The 20,077-nt window shown below is 37.5% G+C and overlaps 1 protein-coding gene across 44 annotated transcripts in view; it reads right to left on the reverse strand.

Moving 5' to 3' along the window:
• The window catches only part of PTPRD (protein tyrosine phosphatase receptor type D), a 411,363-nt gene that overhangs the window by 63,864 nt on the left and 327,422 nt on the right, over window positions 1–20,077 (reverse strand). For all 44 annotated transcript variants that reach the window (XM_040541837.1, XM_040541861.1, XM_040541835.1 and 41 more), the window contains 2 exons: window positions 14,454–14,577; window positions 538–713 (listed from right to left, as the gene is read on the reverse strand). In XM_040541837.1, coding sequence (XP_040397771.1) covers window positions 538–713; window positions 14,454–14,577 — 300 coding nt within the window. The remainder of the gene's footprint in view (window positions 1–537; window positions 714–14,453; window positions 14,578–20,077) is intronic.

Raw genomic sequence — 20,077 nt, forward strand, 5'->3', positions numbered from 1 at the left:
CCTTTAATTTCCTAATGTTACTTTGCCTTGTAAAATTGTATTTGAAATATCACAGATAATTTTCTATTTTATTACTGGATATGTTAATGCAGTTTTCCTTGCAGCCAGCATGTGATAAAATAACATTCTTATGTTTTTAAACAAATCAAAATTGTCAATGATCTTAACGAATATGTAATCTATACCATGCAGAAGTGAAAATTGGCATAAATGAAAATTGGCTATTGGCATACATTAACTTCCTTATCACAATATACACAATTATATTTTTGATACTATAGAGGAAAAATCTGTGTGGATAAAGAAATTTCAATTTTTTCAGAGGATTAAAAACTTCCAAAATAAGTGGTATGACTTTGTAATTTCACAGGTGAAACTAACATTTCATATGCAAGTGGTGGCAACTGAACAAAAAAGATTAGTTCTGATACAAGAGGCAGACTAACATATTAAAAAAAAAAAATCTTAGCTAAGTGATTTCTCAGGTAAAATAATATTAACTTTGCATTTTTCTGTATATCGATTTGCTTTCCTTACCCTGGACCTCTCCTCCAGTTTTGTCATCATGACGACAGTTGCACCCCGTTGTTCCCACATCATTCTCCAGAAGTCTCCAAAAGTTTCTGGCAATGCCCCTTGTGTTGCTATATACGCATTCTGCTTTCTGTATCCATCTATGTAGTTGGCATTGATGTAGTCACTGCCTGGTATGCCTACAAAGAAAGATGAATGATTACATGGGGCAGCATTTCTGCAAAGTCCTATTGTGCAAGAGCTAAAAATCCTGTCACACAGCTGGATCATGAATCTGAGCCTGCTGCATGTCATGTAGTACATGGGTACTTGCAAGTGAGAGTACTGAGCTTCAGGAGCTGAGGGGTATGATGGCCTCTCTGGGAATATATATTCTTTGGAAACAAAGGAGACAGTTTGATAAGGAAGTAGAAAAGCCAGAAAATCTGTAGTAGAGGGAGAAACCTGGTAGTGAAAACAAGTATTCACAAGCTGATCTGACACTGCCTGTTGTCACCCACACACATGGAAAATCTCTGCCAGGGTGTCCTGGTTTCAGTGAGGACAGAGTTAATTTTCCTCCTAGTAGCTGGCAGGGTGCTATGTTTTGGATTAGGATGAGAACAGCGCTGATAACATGCTGATGTTTTAATTGTTGTAGAGCAGTGCTTACACCAAGCCAAGGACTTTTCAGCCTCTCTCTGTCCTGCTAGCGAGCAGGCTAGGGATGCAGCAGAAGCTGGGAGGGGACAGACCCAGGACAGCTGACCCAAACTGGCCAAAGGGGTATTCCATACCATCTGACGTCATGCTGAACAATATATAGGGGTGGCTAGCCGGGGTGGAGGTGTGGCCGGCTGCTCGGGGATAGGCTGGGCATCGGTCAACGGGTGGTGAGCAATTGCATTGTGCATCACTTATTTCGTACACATTATTACTATTAATACTATTATTATTATTATTATTGTTGTTATTCTTTTCCCTGTCTTAATAAACTGTCTTTATCTCAACTCACAGGCTTCACTTTCCCGTTTCTCTCCCCCATCCCGGAGAGGGAGGGGGGAGGGTGAGCGAACGGCTGTGTGGTGTTTGACTGCCAGCCGGGCTAAACCACAACACAGGGCCAGACAGGGCAGCCTCCCTGCAGACATCCTGAGTAGGCTCCATTTAACTATCTCATTGAGCTTGTTGCATTTCTTTTAAACATAGGAGAAGGGTTCATGTTGTCAAATTATTAACATTATTGTCACATGCATTTTTCCTATTAAATGTGAAACTAAGTAAGAGCTTCATTTTAACAAAACTTAGCATGCAAGTTTAAGAAACTGGAATCTGCTGTACAGTGTGTGCATCAGATAAAGGCCTTCACAAGCCTGAATAAAAATTATGTGTATGAAATGGAGGCAGAAGTCAAGACTTGTGGGTAAACTGAACCTACACTATCAATCACCTGAGACTCAGGTACTTTGGACTAGATTTAGATAGGGACTTTGATTGTGTCAACTCAGCCTTTGGCAGGCAGGCTCTTGCTCATTTTGTCTGTGTGGCCACATCTGAAGGTGAGCCAGCTACTACCTGGAAGCTATTTAAGTGAGGTTATGCCAATGCCATGACTGTACAGAGAACTTGTTCATAACACACTGCCTGCCAAAGTTGAGGAGGAAGTGCTGACTGTAGTGAGGATCATGTTACTGGTCTGAACTAAAGACAGCAATGCTCATAGAAAGGAGTAAATAGGGACATGCAGGTTTCTGTCCTGCTCCTACGGGATTCAGTGCTGCAGTGTCCAGCTTTTCTTCTCAGACTACGAACCAGTTGTCCAGCACCAGAGCTTTGATATCACTGCTATTGTTTTAGATGATGACTTCGGGAAGAAAAGATACCCATGTGAGATCTATGGGCTAGTGAGATCCCTAAACAGTCCCACATTACTACAGTGTTGAACACAAGTGTTCCCAAGAAGAGTTTCAGAGTACAGAACTGTGCAACACAATAAAATGTTAGAAAAGGTATGTTGAAGTAATTAACAGAAGTTCGTTCTTCTTTTAACAGCAATGAATGGTTTATGTTCACACAGACAACGTACCATGCCCAAGTCTACAGTCACAGGTTCCACACACTGTTTCAAAAGGCAGTTGAGGTGATACAACCTTCCTAACTTATGCTAAAGCTGTGAATATTTTCACTCTATGGAGCAACAGTGTTGAATTTCACTTGGGTATGAACCACAGTAAATTGCTGAATATGTTGAAAGGAATGTTTCCCAAGTTTTCTGTCATAAAATGAACATCCAAACCTATTGTGTTCTGTTATCTTCTGCTGGTGATCCCAGAGCAGGAACTACTAATGCTGCACACTCCTGTCTTTCCTGACAACCAGTGGCATGCATCTGCAAATAATTTCCAAAATAAAAAAAAAAAAATAAATCAAATGGGCAGTAGCGATACCTTTTTAACGCTTTTTATTTTTATTTTTAACTACAGTTTGAAGAGTTCTGCTTATTCTGGGTAAGCCTAATTTTTAATTTAATTCCTTAGCAATGACCAAACCCACTGATTAATGGTGTCACTAATTAAGAAACAATATAATTTTGAAATGATTCGGATTATGAGTCACTACAGCAGAAATCTGGCCTAAAATTTGTCTTTATTGTCTTCATATTATTATTACCACCCAAACAAAATTATGGAATTCACTGTTTTATACATTCAGATTAGATTTAAACACAAATTTTAATTTGATTTGACGTCTGTACCAGTAAAGGAAAAACCTGACAAAATGTTTTAGGCTAGTAGAGTTTGTAACCTCAGGGGCACAAGAGAGACGAAAAATGGCACCTCTCAGGCAGCATGCATGGATGGACACAGGAAGACTGGCTGACTATGATTAGAACTAATTGAAAGTATCTCGGAGAAAAATAAAACGTAAAACCTTCAAAACCTGCATAGTCTATAGCTGAAAAGCACAATTTCCCTCTATAAATGGAGTTGTTATTTAAAAGCTTCCCTCTTGTAAACTTGGAAGTTTTTTTACACAACACTTCTTATTGTGAAAATTGGAATTAATGACTTAGAAGATACAACTGCTCGGCACAATGCCATATTTTTTTCCCTTATCAAGATAATAAAACACTTTCGCACAAAACAGATGAGAAAGAAAAATGAAGCCAACAGGAGAAATCTGCACCAACTGGGTATTATTACCAAAGGAACTGAGAAAGCTGGTAAAAAATGTTTTCTGCATAAATTAGGATTACATTATGAGGCCTGGTATCATACTTTGAAGCATATGTTATAAATAAAAGCCTGAGGAAAAATGAAAAAGAAAAACAACACTTTGTAAAGTGGTTAAATGATCTTCTGGGAAAGCTGTCCTCTAGAGCTGATACCTCACAACTCAGCAAAAAAAAATAAGCATAAGTTATTGTGCACTAAAGAATGATCTCCTGGAGATACTGCACATCCCCTTGGAAACTCTGCAAAGGCATATGGAAAATAAGGAGGTGATTGGTGACAGCCAACATGGCTTCACTAGGGGCAGATCATGCCTGACAAATCTGGTGGCCTTCTACGACAGGGTTACAGCATCCATGGGTAAGGGAAGAGCAACTGACATCATCTACCTGGACTTGTGCAAAGCTTTTGATGCTGTTCCGCATGTCCTTGTCTCTAAATTGGAGAGACATGGATTTGATGGATGGACTACTCAGTGCACAAGGAATTGGCTGGATGGTCGCACTCAAGGAGTTGTGGTCAACGGCTTAATGTCCAAGTAGAGATCAGTAATGAGTGGTGTTCCTCAGAGGTCAGTACTGGGACTGGTGCTATTTAATCTTTTTTGATTGACACGGACAGTGGGATTGAGTGCACCCTCAGCAAGGATGTTGATGACACCAAACTGTGTGCTGTGGCTGACATGCCGGAGGGAAGAGATGACATCTAGTGGGACCTGGACAGACTTGAGAGGTGGGCCCATGCGAACCTCATGAAATTCGTCAAGGCCAAGTGCAAGGTGGCACACAAATACAGGCTTGGCAGCAAATGGACTGAGAGCTGCCCTGAGGTAAAGGGGTGTTGGTTGATGAGAAGCTCAACATGAGCTGGCCATGTGTGCATCTGCAGCCCAGAAAAAGCCAACCATATTCTGGGCTGCATCAAAAGAAGCATGACAAGCAGGTCGAGGGAGGTGATTCTGCCCATATACTCTGCTCTGGCGAGTACTGGAATATTGTGTTGAGTTCAGGGCCCCACATTCAAAGGACATGGACCTGTTGGAGGAAGGAGGAGGGCCCTGAAGATGATCAGAGGGTTGGAACACCCCTCTTATGAACAAAAGCTGAGGGAGTTGGAGTTGTTTAGCCTAGAGAAGAGAAAGCTCCAAAGAGACCTTCCAGTACCTACAGGAGGCCTAGGAAAGCTGGTGAGGGAGGGTAGTGATAGGACAAGGGATAATGGCTTTAAAGTAAAAAAGGGTAGATTTATATTAAATATTAGGTAGAAATTCTTTTCTCAGAGGGTGGTGAGGTACTGGAATATGTTGCCCAGAGAAGCTGTGGATGCCCTGTCCCTGGAAGTATTCCAGACCAGGCTGGATGGGGCTTTAATCAGCTTGGTCTATTGGGTGGTGTCCCTGCCCAAGGCAGGGGGTTGGAATGAGATAATCTTTAAGGGTCCCTTCCAACCCAAACCATTCTATGATTCTATAATCTTTACAAACCTTAGCAGCCAATGCTACTAGTACTCAATGTAAAAAAAAAATAAATCAGAATTTCTAAACTTGTTAATGCTCTTACATTTATTAATTCGCATTAAATTTATCAATGTATCATATTCAAATAATTTATAAATTGAATAAATTACAATTATTTAAATAGAATTATAAGAAGCTAGTTTTCAGATTATATCTTGCTTGATCACATATGCAAGCAAGAGACAATTGAAATTAACAATTACAGATATTTGCAAAGAGGATTTCCTTTCAGATAGGGTTAAAATAGAAATTTCCATTTTATTCTGCATTTGACTTTTATCAAGAGGACACAAAATGCCTTATATGTCCTTTAGCCAGAAAAAAAAAAAAAAAATTATAAAGTAACTCAGTCCCATACTGTATGAAAATGATGTGGCTGGGACATGGGACGTGGACAGGAAAGCCTCTTCACCACAGGACCAGGACCTGAGTTACTGCTAGTTTCTTAGCTAATTCACTTTCAGGAAGAAAATTAGTTACTTCTTCAACAATTTACACTCTGAAGATTTTTGTCACAGATTTCTCTCTAGCAGAAGATAGGACTGTATAGGGTTATATCCCCACTGAAATCAAGAGATTTCTCAACACTCAGCTTCATTGTCTCTCTCACCCACAGGATCCATTAGGTGTTTTCTTTGTCCCTTTCACTATCAACCCCATTTTTTTGCACAGAGCCTCTTCATCGCTGTCTATACACATGACCTCAGTTTCTCATTCTGGGCTAAAATCCTTTCATATTCTGTAATACCATTTTGCCACTCCAACTTTCTGTCTCACATTTTGCCATATCAATTTTTCTTTATCAACTATGTTCCTCCAAGGGAAACTGCCTTATCATAAGAGGTTTAATGAAGTGTGTGCAGTTTAAAAACAACATTTACCAAACCTAAATATCTGTAAATCTCTACACTGACCAAGTGGAAACAATTATCAAAGGAAGATAAATCTAAATATTAAGTGTCACTTTCTGGAATGACTTTTCTGGCCATAACCTCATTTTGAGCTGAGAAAGAGGAACAATTCTCTGTCAAGTCCAATAGTGGAAAAATAAATAAATAAATAAATAAAAATCACATAGAACTAGTTTCACTGCACTGCAATGAAACCTTGCAAACCTTTGTTAGCTTCTATAGCCTGAAGGCAACATATGAACAAGCACCGAGGCAACTGCCATCATTACTTAAATTTGGGTGTAAGAATTAAGAGAGGTCAGTTCTGTGAAAACACGGGTCAAGAAGGGGACAAAGCAACTAAATTTTGCCTTCAGTAATATTGATATGAACCTTAACTAACTCTACTGGCATCAGTGGAGTTTAAAGAAGATTTAGGATGTCATATCTGAAGTGTTAATTTAAAGTAATCCAAGTATAACTTGACTTTTACAAGTTTCATTAAGGCAGAGAGACAGTTTCTGCATAAAAAAGTAAGCTACCAGATCATAATTTTACCATAATTATTTTCTAGTAGCTTTTTCAATGATAGTGATAAATGACCAGAGTCTGCAATCTCCTTATTCTGCCAGACAGGAATAAATCAGAACAGGGGATCAGATGAGTAGCTGAGCAGAAAGGACATCTTATTTTCAAATATCTCAGGAGAACAAAGCAGTAGAGTTTTTACTGAGAAAGACTGAATGAACAGTGAAACAATATTAGAAAATCCCACAAATAAAGTGAAAAAAATTAAAAAACAAACAAATAAAAAATCCAAAACACAACAAAGAAAAAAGCACTCTATAGCTACTGATTTATGGTGAGACTGTACTCACAAGCTGAAATGACAGTATAGCTTGCTGGAGCATGCACAGGGATGCACACCACAAGGCTAATAAAGCAGACCTCGGAATTACTCATTTGATTTCCTGAGGATGGTTATAATCTAAAATAGCTTTAATTAGACTTCACGTTTTATTCACAAACTGAAATCAAATCATGAAATTATTTCAAGTCTTTACAAAGGCTAAGTACCAAACAGCCTTTCTATTTAAAACAAATTAAACCATAAACCTTTGTTTCTGTGCTTCTTCCCTAAGAGATGTGGTGTTAGTCATAAAAAGAGCATGAAGTAATAGCATTAAATACTGTCATGTTTACAAGCAAGTTAGGAAAATGTAATGATGAACTGAAAATGCTGATCAAGCTGTACTATTGGTTTAGATCAATGACTGATGTTTTGACATGTCAGAGCAAAAACAAAGCTAGTCGATGCCAATAACAAATGTTTATGAAGAACTTTTTGCAATATGAAATCCTTGTAGGCAAGGAAGTTACCAAAATCAAATGGTCTAAGCACAAATCTGTGCTGCAAAACCTCACTGGAGAAAACAGTAGCACAGACCAATGAAGGTATTTGCAACCATGAACACTGGTAAAATGAAAACCTTGCACAAAGAGTGAGGGAAATGCAGTATATAATATCCTAACATAATGTAAGGTAAGGAAAGAAAAGTGAAAGAAAGAGAAAAACTATAGATTTGTGTATGGTGGATGAGCAGTTAGGATTATGAGAATCTGGCAAAGAGGGAAAGGATGAAAGAGATATGGAATTTCAAAGTTAAATGTTTAATTACAGTAAGTTTTGGAAAGAAAGCAGTATCAAAAAGTGCTGGGCAGAACATGCAAAATTCAGCGGGACAAAGAAAGGGACTGTGTAGAGGGCAGAAGAAAATTATTTGGAAAAAAAAAAAAAGCAAGAAAATCTGGAAAATGTGACATATAGGGAATATATGGGAACTATGTATTAAGGCAAGAGGAGAAACATGTAAGGTCGATTTTAAGATAGGGCAGAATGAAAATAAATGCATTGTTCAGTGCAGTCCCTCAGAGACACAGCATTATGCCAGCACAATGGCCACAATATATTGTGATAGCAGTACCTTGAATGATAGTGCAAAGCAGATATCCAAATCCATCATGAAGTCATCATACTGTTTACAGCTGTCTGAAAGTTGGCTCAGTGATTCTCCAGCTCTTTAAGACTGAATAGCACTTAACCAATTTGAAAAAGGCGTCTTGTTGGACAGAAATAATCATTTATATGTCTAAATGATACACTAAGAGGGCCAGTTTCAATGTGAGAGTGCACAGTAAATAGTGAGGTGCCAATTCTTCATTCTCTGTTCAAGAAAAAAGCAACTTGACATTTTGCTGAAGACTTCAAGATAGACAGTTTGGGTATGTGTACAGAAAAAAGTCACAATTGTGCCAAGCAGATTTCAAGAGAATCGAGAATGTCTCATTTTTTGTTGATAGATTATAAATATAACAGCTTAAGTAGGCCAGAATTATTATATATAACAGCATAGCCCATAATTATTATACCTTTTATTAATACTTCTATCATCATTGTAGTTGAGATAGCCACCGTGAACACTACTCTAAATTGTTCATTGATCTTTCTGTAGTCTGTTGCCACATCACTGCAATACTTTTGCTATTCTTAGGGCACTCTAGAATTGCAGAGCTGAAGTGTCCTAAAATTAATCTCAGCATTTAATTACGTTTTGTTTGCAGAATATAACATAATTACAGTATGAGAAAGCGTATATTCCACAACTGTTCACAAACTTCCATTGACCAGAATACTTTCTAAATCTAAAGAGCATGGCCTACATACTGAATATTAATTTACTGATAAATGACAATCAAATTAATAAAAATTTTGTAGATTTTTGCCTTTTTTTTTTTTTGAGCTTTCACATTATAATCACACTCTTCTAGCTGTAGCAGAAGTTTAAAGCCACTACATTTCACATCAAACAAAACTTACACTGCTGAAATATGATGGACATTATTTATATTTATATATTTTTCATGACTGTCATTATGTAAACCTATGCCACATATGGGAGACCTTTAGTCTTGGATGTCTCCTAAAAGAGCTGACAAGCCTTTTTAAAAGGCAGAAGGCTAAATCATTTTATTTTTTTTTTCCCCCAAAATTTTGTTTATTCCTTAGAGGCTTAAGTTTACAGATCTAACTGTTTTAACTTGGTCTACTTCTCTTTTAATCTATAAATTCTGCCCTCAGATCCATCTAAGATGCATACAAGAAATTTCAGTATGTTCTTATGTTCTTTCATTACAGTGTAAAATTTCACTTGCAAGTGTCCCTCTCAGACACATCCAAAGACAGTACAATCCAGGAGATGGGATTTCCGGAATGTATGGGAACACAATTCTGCAAAGGAAAGTTTTTCTTCAGGTGGAAATTCAAATTACCACAACTAATCTGAGTTTTACTTCCAAAGGGATTCCTAATGCCTTTGGCTACTCAGACGGAGGGCTCGGGGAAACACACCGCCGTCCAGGTCTTGGGCTGCAGGGTGTGCCCGAGTCTTCTGTCAGTATCCGACAGCAGCAGCGAGGGGTATGCCTGTGGGAGGTGTGCCCAGGTTGAAGAGCTGCTCAAACAGGTAGCGGAGCTTTGGGAGGAGGTGAGCAGGCTCAGGAGCATCAGGGAGTCAGAGAGGGAAATTGACTGGTGGTGGTCTACCCTCTCTGAGACAGACTCACGAGCCTGCCACAGCACAAGTGTCTCCTGCTACACAGAAGACAAAAGTTCCCCCACCCCACCAGGCAGTAGGAGGAGACCTAGGCCACGGGGGGGAATGGAGGCAGGTTCCTGTTCGGGGTGGTAGGCGAGCCCTGTCCCTGCCCACCTCACCTTCCCATCTACCCTTATGTAACAGGTATGAGGGTCTAGAACACAACAGTCAGAACAACGAAGTAGACGAAAGCCCGTCCCAGTTGGAGAAGGTGCCTAAGGCAAGGCAACCTATCCCCCGCATTGCTACATCATCTGTCAAGAAAGAAAGAAGGGTTATTGTCATGGGGGGCTCCCTTTTGAAAGGGACAGAGGGCCCGATACGCTGACCGGACCCAACCCACAGGGAAGTTTGTTGTCTCCCTGGGGCTCGGGTGAGAGACTTAGCTAAGAAAGTCAAGCGCCTGGCACAGTCCACTGACTACTACCCGCTACTGGTCTTTCAGGCTGGTGATGACGAGGTAGCAATGAGAAGTCCAAGAGTGATCAAAAGGGACTTTAGGGCTTTGGGGCGACTACTTAAAGGATCAGGGGCACAGGTTGTGTTTGCCTCTGTCCTTCCGATAGGGGGGATCGATGCTGACAAGCGGGCTCACCACATTAACACGTGGCTTCGGGACTGGTGCAACCGACAGAACTTCGGGTTTTTCAATCACGGGAAGGTCTACATGACGCCAAACCTGCTGTCACCAGATGGGATGCGCCTCTCTCAGAGAGGAGTAAGGATTTTTGCTCAGGAGTTGGCAGGGCTGATAGATAGGGCTTTAAACTAGAGTTGAAGGGGGAAGGGGATAAAACCAGGCACGCCGGTGATGAGCTAAGGGATGGCGTGCTAGAATCAGAGGGACTGTGTGCCAATGAGGTCCTTCAGTCAGCTCCACAAGGTGCTTGTGTGTAGGGAGGCACATTTGAAGTGCTTCTACACAAACGCACGCAGTATGAGGAATGAAATGGATGAGCTAGAAGTTTTGGCCCAGTCCCAAAGCTACAACATCATCGGCATAAGCGAAACCTGGTGGGATGAGTCCTGTGGCTGGTGTGTTGCAATAGATGGTTACAGGCTCTTCAGGAGGGACAGGCAGGGTAGGCGAGGTGGCGATGTATGTGAAGCATGGGCTGGACTGTGTGGAACTTCAAGTTGGCGATGGCAAAGTTGAGAGCCTCTGGGTAAGGATTAAGGGACGAAAAAATAAAGGGGATGTCGTTGTGGGAGTCTATTACAGACCACCTGGCCAGGATGACAACGCCGATGAATTATTCTTTGCAGAACTAAAAGATGCCTCAAGATCAACTCCCCTTGTCCTTATGGGAGATTTCAACTTGCCAGACATCAACTGGGATCACCACACGGCTGACATGAGCAAGTCCAGGAGGTTCCTAAAGCACCTAGATGATAACTTCTATGATTCTATGATTGTAATGAAATAAAATTTAAAAGTGATGAGTTTAAAAATATAAACAATGTGTCTTGCAAATTGAGCAAGTATGTGGTGGAACTCCTTGCTACAGGCAATTACAGAGGCCAAGAAGATGGGGACACAAAGAAAGGATAGAACATTTCTATATGTAACGAATTATAAAAGGTACCAAAATAAACACTTTGAAAGAGTTAATAATACTTGTGTTTCAGGACTTAGACAACTTTTAACAACTTGGTATTATCAATGGGTGGAAAGTAATTTCAAATCTCTACTATATGCTTCTTAAGACTTTACAATAAGTGCTTCATATCGGCCTCAGTCAGAGATAGACAACTGAACTGAATTGTCTTTGCACCCCATTCTAAAGTAGCAGTTGTAACATTCCACATTTGTGGAACACCATCAGGTGGCAAAGTCGTGATTAGTGCACGACTGCAGTTTGGCAGATGCTCAGGGGCAAAGGTTCCAGGTGTAGAATGTAGCTCAGGAGCACAGTGATTATTAGACCTCACTGCCACTGACATTAGCCTTCTGACTGCCTCCAAGAACTTCAGATAAGAGAAGTATTAAAAAAAAAATATATATATTCTCCATATTGTTGTAAGAAAATGCAATGCAGTCCAAATTTAGGCCCTGATTAGCTTGTTTAATAACACAGCCTAAGGAGATTATCTATCTATCTATCTATCTATCTGTTCATTTATTTATTTAAAACAATATTGAAAGTATTTATTTCTTATCAACATGTATAAATACCCGAAGGAAGGGTGCAATGAAGATGGAGCCAGACTCTTTTCAGTGGTGCCCAGTGCCAGGGCAAGAGACAATGGTCACAAACTGGAGTACAAGAGGTTCTGTCTAAACATCAGGAAGCACTTCCATACTGTGCAGTTTATGGAGAAATGTAACTGGTTACCCAGAGAGGTTGTGGAGGCTCTCTCCTTGGAGATCTTCAAAAGCCATCTGGACATGGGTCTGGGCAACCTACTTTAGGTGTCCCTGCTTGAACAGGGGTGGTGGACCAGATGACTTTTAGAGGTCCCTTCCAGCCTTAACCATTCTGTGATTCCCTGGTAGGGAAATTATGCAAATCACCAGACGGATCTAAATCTCATTTGTAGTTTTATGTCTAACACTGACATTCCATAAGACTATAATGTATTTCTTTGTTTAAGGTCACTGTATTAGAGTGTTAGAGTGTTAGAAATGTTAACGTCATCACGGTATTGCTTTCTTATAAAAATAAACAAACATTACAGTTTAAATGTTTGTTCTCTCTGCCCATTATAAATATATTCAATCCCTTCCTACAGGTAAAGTTAAGAATTTTTTCATGTTTTTACTGTTTATTATTTTTAAAAAGCAGTCCAATACACTGCATAATTGATACCTTTACTTACTTTGATCAATGGTTTCTGTTTTGCCTCTTAATTTTTCTTCTTATTCTCAGAATAGGTTTGTTTTCTTTTAGGGAGCCAAATTTCATGAGTCACTTACATGAAGGAGAACATGGCAGAACTTTCTAAGTCCAGATGTCTGACTTGCTTATAAATTAACAAATACATTTATTTGCAATTAGACTTTTTTGTCTGTTACACAACTCTTTGTTCAATCAAAATCCTGTCTTCAATGAACATACTTATTTCTGAGTTAAACATTTTGTTCCAAAGAACTTTGCATAACAATGCAGAATGGCTGTCCAAATGCTGAGTTTTCCGTACTGTATGCCCATGAGTTTTTGTTTGTATGTTTGTTTGTGTACCAGTGACACAGAAAGGAATATTTTTCTTTAATTTCATAAAATATAATGCTAATCAAGGCACACTGGCCTCTGTGTTGAGACATAGTTCTGTCAGGAGGCAGTAGGACTCTCTACAGCTATATTCTTCTACAAAGCAGTGCAGAAGAAGCAAAATGTGATAACTGACGTTAAAAAAAAAAAAAGGCAGTGCAACCGTATGAGCTTCAGAGGTGGAAAAAAATGTAAGCAGATTATCAGACACAAATTCTTCAAGGCAATCATTAAATTTTCTAATACGTTTGAAAAGCTTTTATCTGTATAATCAAAGCCCACAATATGCAGCTGCAATAAATAAAGGAAATATCTAAACCTCAGTCAGTACGAGTGCCTTTTTCTTCACCAAACTGCTGTTAATAAAATTGATGGCACCTATAATATCTTCCCTCCTGTATCCAATGTCTTCAGGTCAGTCAAATGTAAGAAACTGTTTATAACTGTAAATCAAAACACCCTGCAGTTTAACTAGTAGCATGTTAGGATTAACATAATTATGACTCTCAATACAGTTCCCTAGATCTTATATATCATATGCAAGCTCTGTCACAGACACTAAAGGAAATTTTATTTTTATTTTACTCATTTCACTTAAATATATAAACTATTATATTCTGGCCATTATTAATACCTGTCTGTCAACACTATGGAATAAACTGAAAATCTGCTTCAACCCAGGAAGCAGATTAATTATAAGGCAGAACTGGCAAGAGAAGAAATCCTGAGTGAAATCCGGTGATTCCTGTTGCTTTAGCACCTGGTAAAACAGACACAATAACCAAGGCTCTTCACTTCAGATGCTTAAGTCAAAACTCTTAAACTTTCAATTTTTTGGAGACCTTTGTGACAAAGAAAGATATAATGAAAAACTGTCATCATACCTCTCTGCCAATCTTTTGGTAGCAAAATACTGAGGTTTCAATAACGTCTGTGTGTGTGTATTTCATTCAATATTCAGATAGTAAATTAAACAGACAAAAAAAAAATGAAGCTTTTATAAAGGGTTATCCACACTTTTTCCAAGAACACAAAATTGAACAGATTTTTTTCCTAGATTAAGGATTTGGCAACCGGAACTCAATAACCAGATATGTCGATAATGTTATTGCTAGACAGAAACCTTAATTCATGCACAGTTGTTGATGTATTTGTTCTCCAGAACTAGTGCAAGTAAACAGCAATGACAATTTACTTTAGGTAATACCTTGGCATACATGCAGAGACCTGACATATTTGGTGCTAGATGTGACCCTGTGTCAATTTCAGTGCAATTTCATAATGAATTACTGAGAAGAAAAGAACTGTCATTACAGGAATTTACTGGAAGCAATTTAATTAACACTTCTTTATATTACTATGCAAAGATATCAGGAGCTAGTATTACAATGGATTTTAGAATTTATTTAATTTAATTTTAAAGGTCTCCTTACCTTCTATTGCAGAGAGTAGAACACGAGAATGGTCATATGCAATTACATTCGCATATCTATTCTTTGGTTTGTTTACTTCCAGGTTAGAGTGTTCCCATGTAAACTGCTGACCAGGATCAATAGACTTCAAAAGAGAAAGAGAGGAAAAGAAAATTGAAAATTTTAGCTGAGGACTACATACTTATATTTATAAAGGTTACTAAACATATGCTCCTATAGTTTTACTACGGAAATATTTTGCATTTGAAAGAAAACTGACTTTGGGATGCTTTGCAACATATAGTATTTTAAACTAAATCAATCAAACATTCAGTTTTTATGCATCTGAATTTCCAATCAACTTTTTCAAATTTGAGGTAATTGCCTTCTCTTCAGAAAGGCAAGGGTATGCTATCCCTCACTTTTTCTTTTCATTCAGTTTTGCAAATGGGTAATACTTATATAACAGAGACTGAAAATAAATAAATAAATAAATAAATTAATAATGTCAGAAATCTTAAAAACACTGGGAAGAAGGGGGATAGATATTCTTTTTTTCTTGCTCTATTACTAAGTCCACATGTTCAAACAATTCAGTGTCCTGTTTACTAAATAAACTCCAAATGTTCTTGAAGAAGTTTTCCAGAAGAAAAATAATGTTGTTTCTGTCTATTTTTTTTCATTTTGGTGCCAGACCAATATGATACCAATGATACCAATGTTGCTCAGGGAACCAGGGAGAATATAATGACTGTTGATTTTTATTTCCTTGACTCACAGGTAAGTGAGCAATGTAGATAAATTTAGGAAATGTTAATGACCTCTTATTTACACACTCACTAGTCCTAGAATCACTGTTTATTTTCTGCTTCTTTCATGCTCCAGAATGCAGTTAATGTACTGAAATTTGTTGTGCATTCCTTCATGCTTCACTTGTAGGAGAACTCCAGGTCTATTGTTCGCACTGTGGCTGACATATACATACAGAGTAAATGGCAGATGGTACCTGCTTACGCCTGCTCTGGTACTGTCTGTATAAAAGGCCACGTAACACTGAGAAGTCATGATGAATCACACATTGTTTTACTTTCCCTTTCTGTAATAGTAGAGACCTTTGAAGTGTTTTAGCAACATATATACACAGCTCATTTTTACAGCTCATGTCTTTTACTTCTGGCAACAATCGGCAGTTCCCTCTGCTGACTTGCTCTAAATTGTAAAAAACTAACAAGAAGATATGCCTAGATGGGTCTCTTCACCAACACTGTGTTCACTTTCCATCAGTAGGTCAGCAATCAAGCACAGGTCAGAAGTTCCATACTACTACTGCAGGGTCAAGCCATTACTTTTGTGATTCTGTGATTTTATATCACTTACACTGACTCGTCCCAGGTTCTGTTACAACAGCTCCAAGTACATTTTATATTAACAGAAATTAAAAATATGACCTGTAATCTGTTACAGTAGGTATTATCAGACAATGGACATGGGGTAAATTAATTTATTTGATCTACTAGTATTTATTCCTTAGATTAATAATTAATACTTGTCTATCCACAAAACTGCTTAATTCTTATGCATCTTTATGTATCTTAAAATTTATTTTACTAATATTCAGAAAATTACTTTGCTTCTTTCTTGAGATTATTCTAAAAAAAATCATTTTGCCTGGCTTCCTGATGTAGGTCTTAGAATAGCTGAGCATTTCTGTTTAGGAAACCAAGGCTCAGTATCTTATCATATCTACTAAAGCCCTAGACTCAATTAACTTTTATAACATTTCACTAGTTAATTTTCCTGAATTTTGTTTTGGTTTATTACAGTACTCTGGAACTGGACCTAGATGAGCTCTCCTTTGTAACTTGACTGAGATTGACTGAGAAGATTGTGGTGGTTCAGATTCTCACTTCGCCTTCACGTACTGCCTCACCTGAGCAGAGTGTGAGGCAGCTTCTCCATCAAGAGGAAATTAAATTAGACTTTTTAGAGGAACAATGAAGAAACTAACAGTTTGGGAGCATGATGGGTGCTACACAAAATTTACTTGTGGTTTTGATAGGATTCACTTGAATTGTACTGCTATGGGTGTTAGTAACAGTTTAAAAGGAATTCTTTTATTATTTTTTTTTTAACTCTCAGTGAATCTGATTTCTTCTCATTTCCACATTTTTTTTTCACCAAAAAGTGTATTTAGAAAAAAAAATAGCAATAATATTTGGGTTCATAATCTTACCAACTTGTGTGACTATGCTTAACATATCTTAAGCACTTTATTGAGAGTTTTACAAAGCTATCATATTTATATAGTGATTCTTAGAAAGAATTTTCCTTTTTTCCTTTTTGAGTGAATGGAGGTGAATATGAAAACTTGTGCAGGATGTTTGCTACGCAAGTTTTCAGTATTATAGAAAGTGGTATGCATTTAGCTCAGAGTTCTAGTAACAATGCAGAACATAATCACTCTAATATCAAAATAAATTAAAGATGCTCACAGTATTTTAAAAGCATTATACTATAAACAATTTATTAAATAAAAGCAATTATTGACGATGAATAAAGCACATCTACACTAACCATGAATATATATTTGTGAGGTATATATGTAAATATTCTAGTTACAGAGCAGCCCGCTGCCCCAGAATGAGGCAATGTTGCTGTGCATTATTTCTGGATATATAACTGAAAGAGACACTCTGCCTGATCCTTTATGTTTTTACCTACAGTGCCTGAATACTCTGGACACACGTAATTCTGCACACATAAATTCTGTACAATTTCCTCTATTCAAAATTACAAATCCTTGAACATTTAACATTTATGATGTATTTTTGTGTTTATAATTGCACTTAGAAAATAATGGTCTAAGCAGATTTTTGCCCATTATGAGAAAGAACTTCAGTTCTATAATGTACCTATTGTATTCATATTGGATTTATAAATTATTAATAATAGTTTACATAATTAAAGCTTAACTTAAACTGTTCTGTATTCTTCTTCCCCTTTTCATTCCTTAATATATGAGTGATCTAAAGCTTTTTTCCGTACCAAGAAAAAAAAACAATCAGCAGCTTTCTGTCAGCTATTTGTACAAGTAGATGATGATGTGTTCATCATGGCAGCATACTATACTTCTACTATGAGCACTCTCACTTCTTTGTGTGATGTATAGCCAGATCATTTAATTCATTAATAAGAACTGGGCAAATGGGCCTGAACTTCAATCTTTCCTCCTTTTCCCACCAATCTGAACCACTTTGTGGCCTAACTACCCTCCCATAAAGCTCTGTTTTGGCAAAAGAAAGTCAATCTATGTTTCCTCAGATTTAGTAGTTACACTGGAACAAAGAGTAGAGTGGTATTGGCAGACACATTTCAGAAGTGTGAAAGACCAATAACTCATGAATAACAAGTCTGTACTAACAGTTTTAATGAGTGCTTTAATGGTTTAATGGATGGCACTTTAATAGGATTTCTAGTATATTCATTCTGAAAGCTTGTCTTCAATAAAGCTGTCATTAACAAAGAACTGGATTTCTTCATAATATAACCAACGAGTATGGTTCTTTGTGCAAAAGAAATAACGTAATACCATTATTACCCTCCCATGCTTTGACTAATCTTTCAGCTATTGTGTTCTAAATGGTTGGCTGCTGGGGAAAAAAAAAAAAACAAATGTACGAGTATGATGTATCATCCACAAAATAGTTCTTTCACTATGAACCATGGTAACAAAAAAGTGTTTTTGAAAGAATTTTAAACAACTCTCCCAACCAATGTCTGTACTTGCTCACAGTGAAGATTTCCCTTAGGCTACTTAAACTAGAGGCAAATGTTCCTTGCTGTCACTGTGAGTCTCCCAGGAGTATATCCTGGTGCAGTACTGGGTAAGGAATGAGAATGACAAAATGCCAAACTTCCTGGTGTAAACTGATGTATTCCTGGCTGCCATGGAACAATGCTCTACTAAGGGTTGCTAAACCAGCAAAAGAAGGGGGGTGGACATTGTTAGTTACTGTGGAGGTTTCACATACTCAGAAGGAAAAGAAAGCATGATACGTAGAGAATTTCTCAGCACTGCAGGTGCTATGCTTGAGGCCCAAATTAGGTCATCGAAAAGCACAGTGTCACAAAGAAATCTAAGACTAGCAAGAAAAAGAATGAAAAACACAAATTTAAGAGGATGTCAATGCAGATAGACTCTGCACAATTGAAAAAAGTAGTCAACTACCCATAAAAATGAACAGTTTGACCGTCTTTTACCAATGTCAGTGACTGTGCTAAGAATTTCATATCATAGCTAATGAATCTATAATAATATACTATTCTATTATGCAGGAAACTTGCTAATAGAATAAGAATTACATACTGTATTACCAAAACATAACTGCTAAATGTATGAACATTAATAGACCATTATGGCAGCTAGCCAGTCGACTCACATTTTCCTTCTAAGGCAGAGTTCTTCACATGATACTGTATAGGCTGGCATTCCCAGGTGATATGAGGGACAAACCCACTTTTTTTTTTTTTATGAGTAAATCTTTTTTTTTTTTTTTTTTTTTTTTTTTAACTCAGATATGAGGTTGTATCTTGGTTCTAGAAATTGAGTTGGAAATACACAGATGAGTGATTTCCTGTTGACTCTCAAAGGAAAGTGACTGAACTGTTCAAGAGCAGAAACAGCTAAAGCTTTTGCCAGATTCTCAAGAATGAAGACATTTCCTCTTCAATATCAAGCTAATAATTCTATAACCAAATGAGATCGCATAAACCTGATTCCAGTGGGATCAGAGCATGTATATTTGTTTATTACTAAAGTAAACTTAGGTAGAAAAACACTCATTATTTGAAAATTTATTCATTTTGAAGGACAGTCTCTTTTACATAAAAAGCCTTAGAAAACAGCTTTTTTAGAACTTGTTTTGTATTTTTTTTTTTGTCTCCCATCTTAAGAGTAATCAGTTTATTTCCCATATGTAATTAAAATCCTTTGTCTGTAGAAATGACTGTGTGCTGAAAACAAAGGATTACTCTCCTCCTCAGGTGGGAAATAAATACCAGGAACAGAAGAGGAATGAAAAACCTACCTTAGTTTAAATATTTCTTTGATTAATACATCCTCTTGTTCTGTTTTGATATAGTTCATGAAATAAAGCAATTTAACATTAAACTTTTTACCAGTCTCATAGGAAATGCTGGTGCTGTTTTAAAATTTTAGTGTATTTTAAAACACTCTCAACATTTTTATTTTTATTTGTGTGTGCGTGTGAAAGAAGTAAGGATACTTGTTTTGTGCAGCATGGCACGACTATAAGAACTGCTACCAAAATGTTTAGAAATATCCATAATTGCCAGCAGAAGCATCTATCTTAAAGGGCTTCTCCACTGATTTCTCTATTTCCCTCCATAAACTCCCTAAAATATTTCAAAAGAATCTTTCTGAAAACAACACAGAAACACAAAACTCCAATTTACTTACAATGACCCAATATACTACATTCTTGAATGATTTTTCTTGGTATAAGAAATGGGCCATCTTTGTCTTCCTACTGTGTTTTCAGTAAAGCAAAATAAAAGTGACATTTTTTGCAGTTATTTGGCTTTTTATACAATCTCCATGGAATTCCTTGTCAAAATAGCATTAA

The sequence above is a fragment of the Cygnus olor genome, chromosome Z (assembly GCF_009769625.2).
Source record: "Cygnus olor isolate bCygOlo1 chromosome Z, bCygOlo1.pri.v2, whole genome shotgun sequence".
NCBI classification, from domain to species: Eukaryota; Metazoa; Chordata; class Aves; order Anseriformes; family Anatidae; genus Cygnus; species Cygnus olor.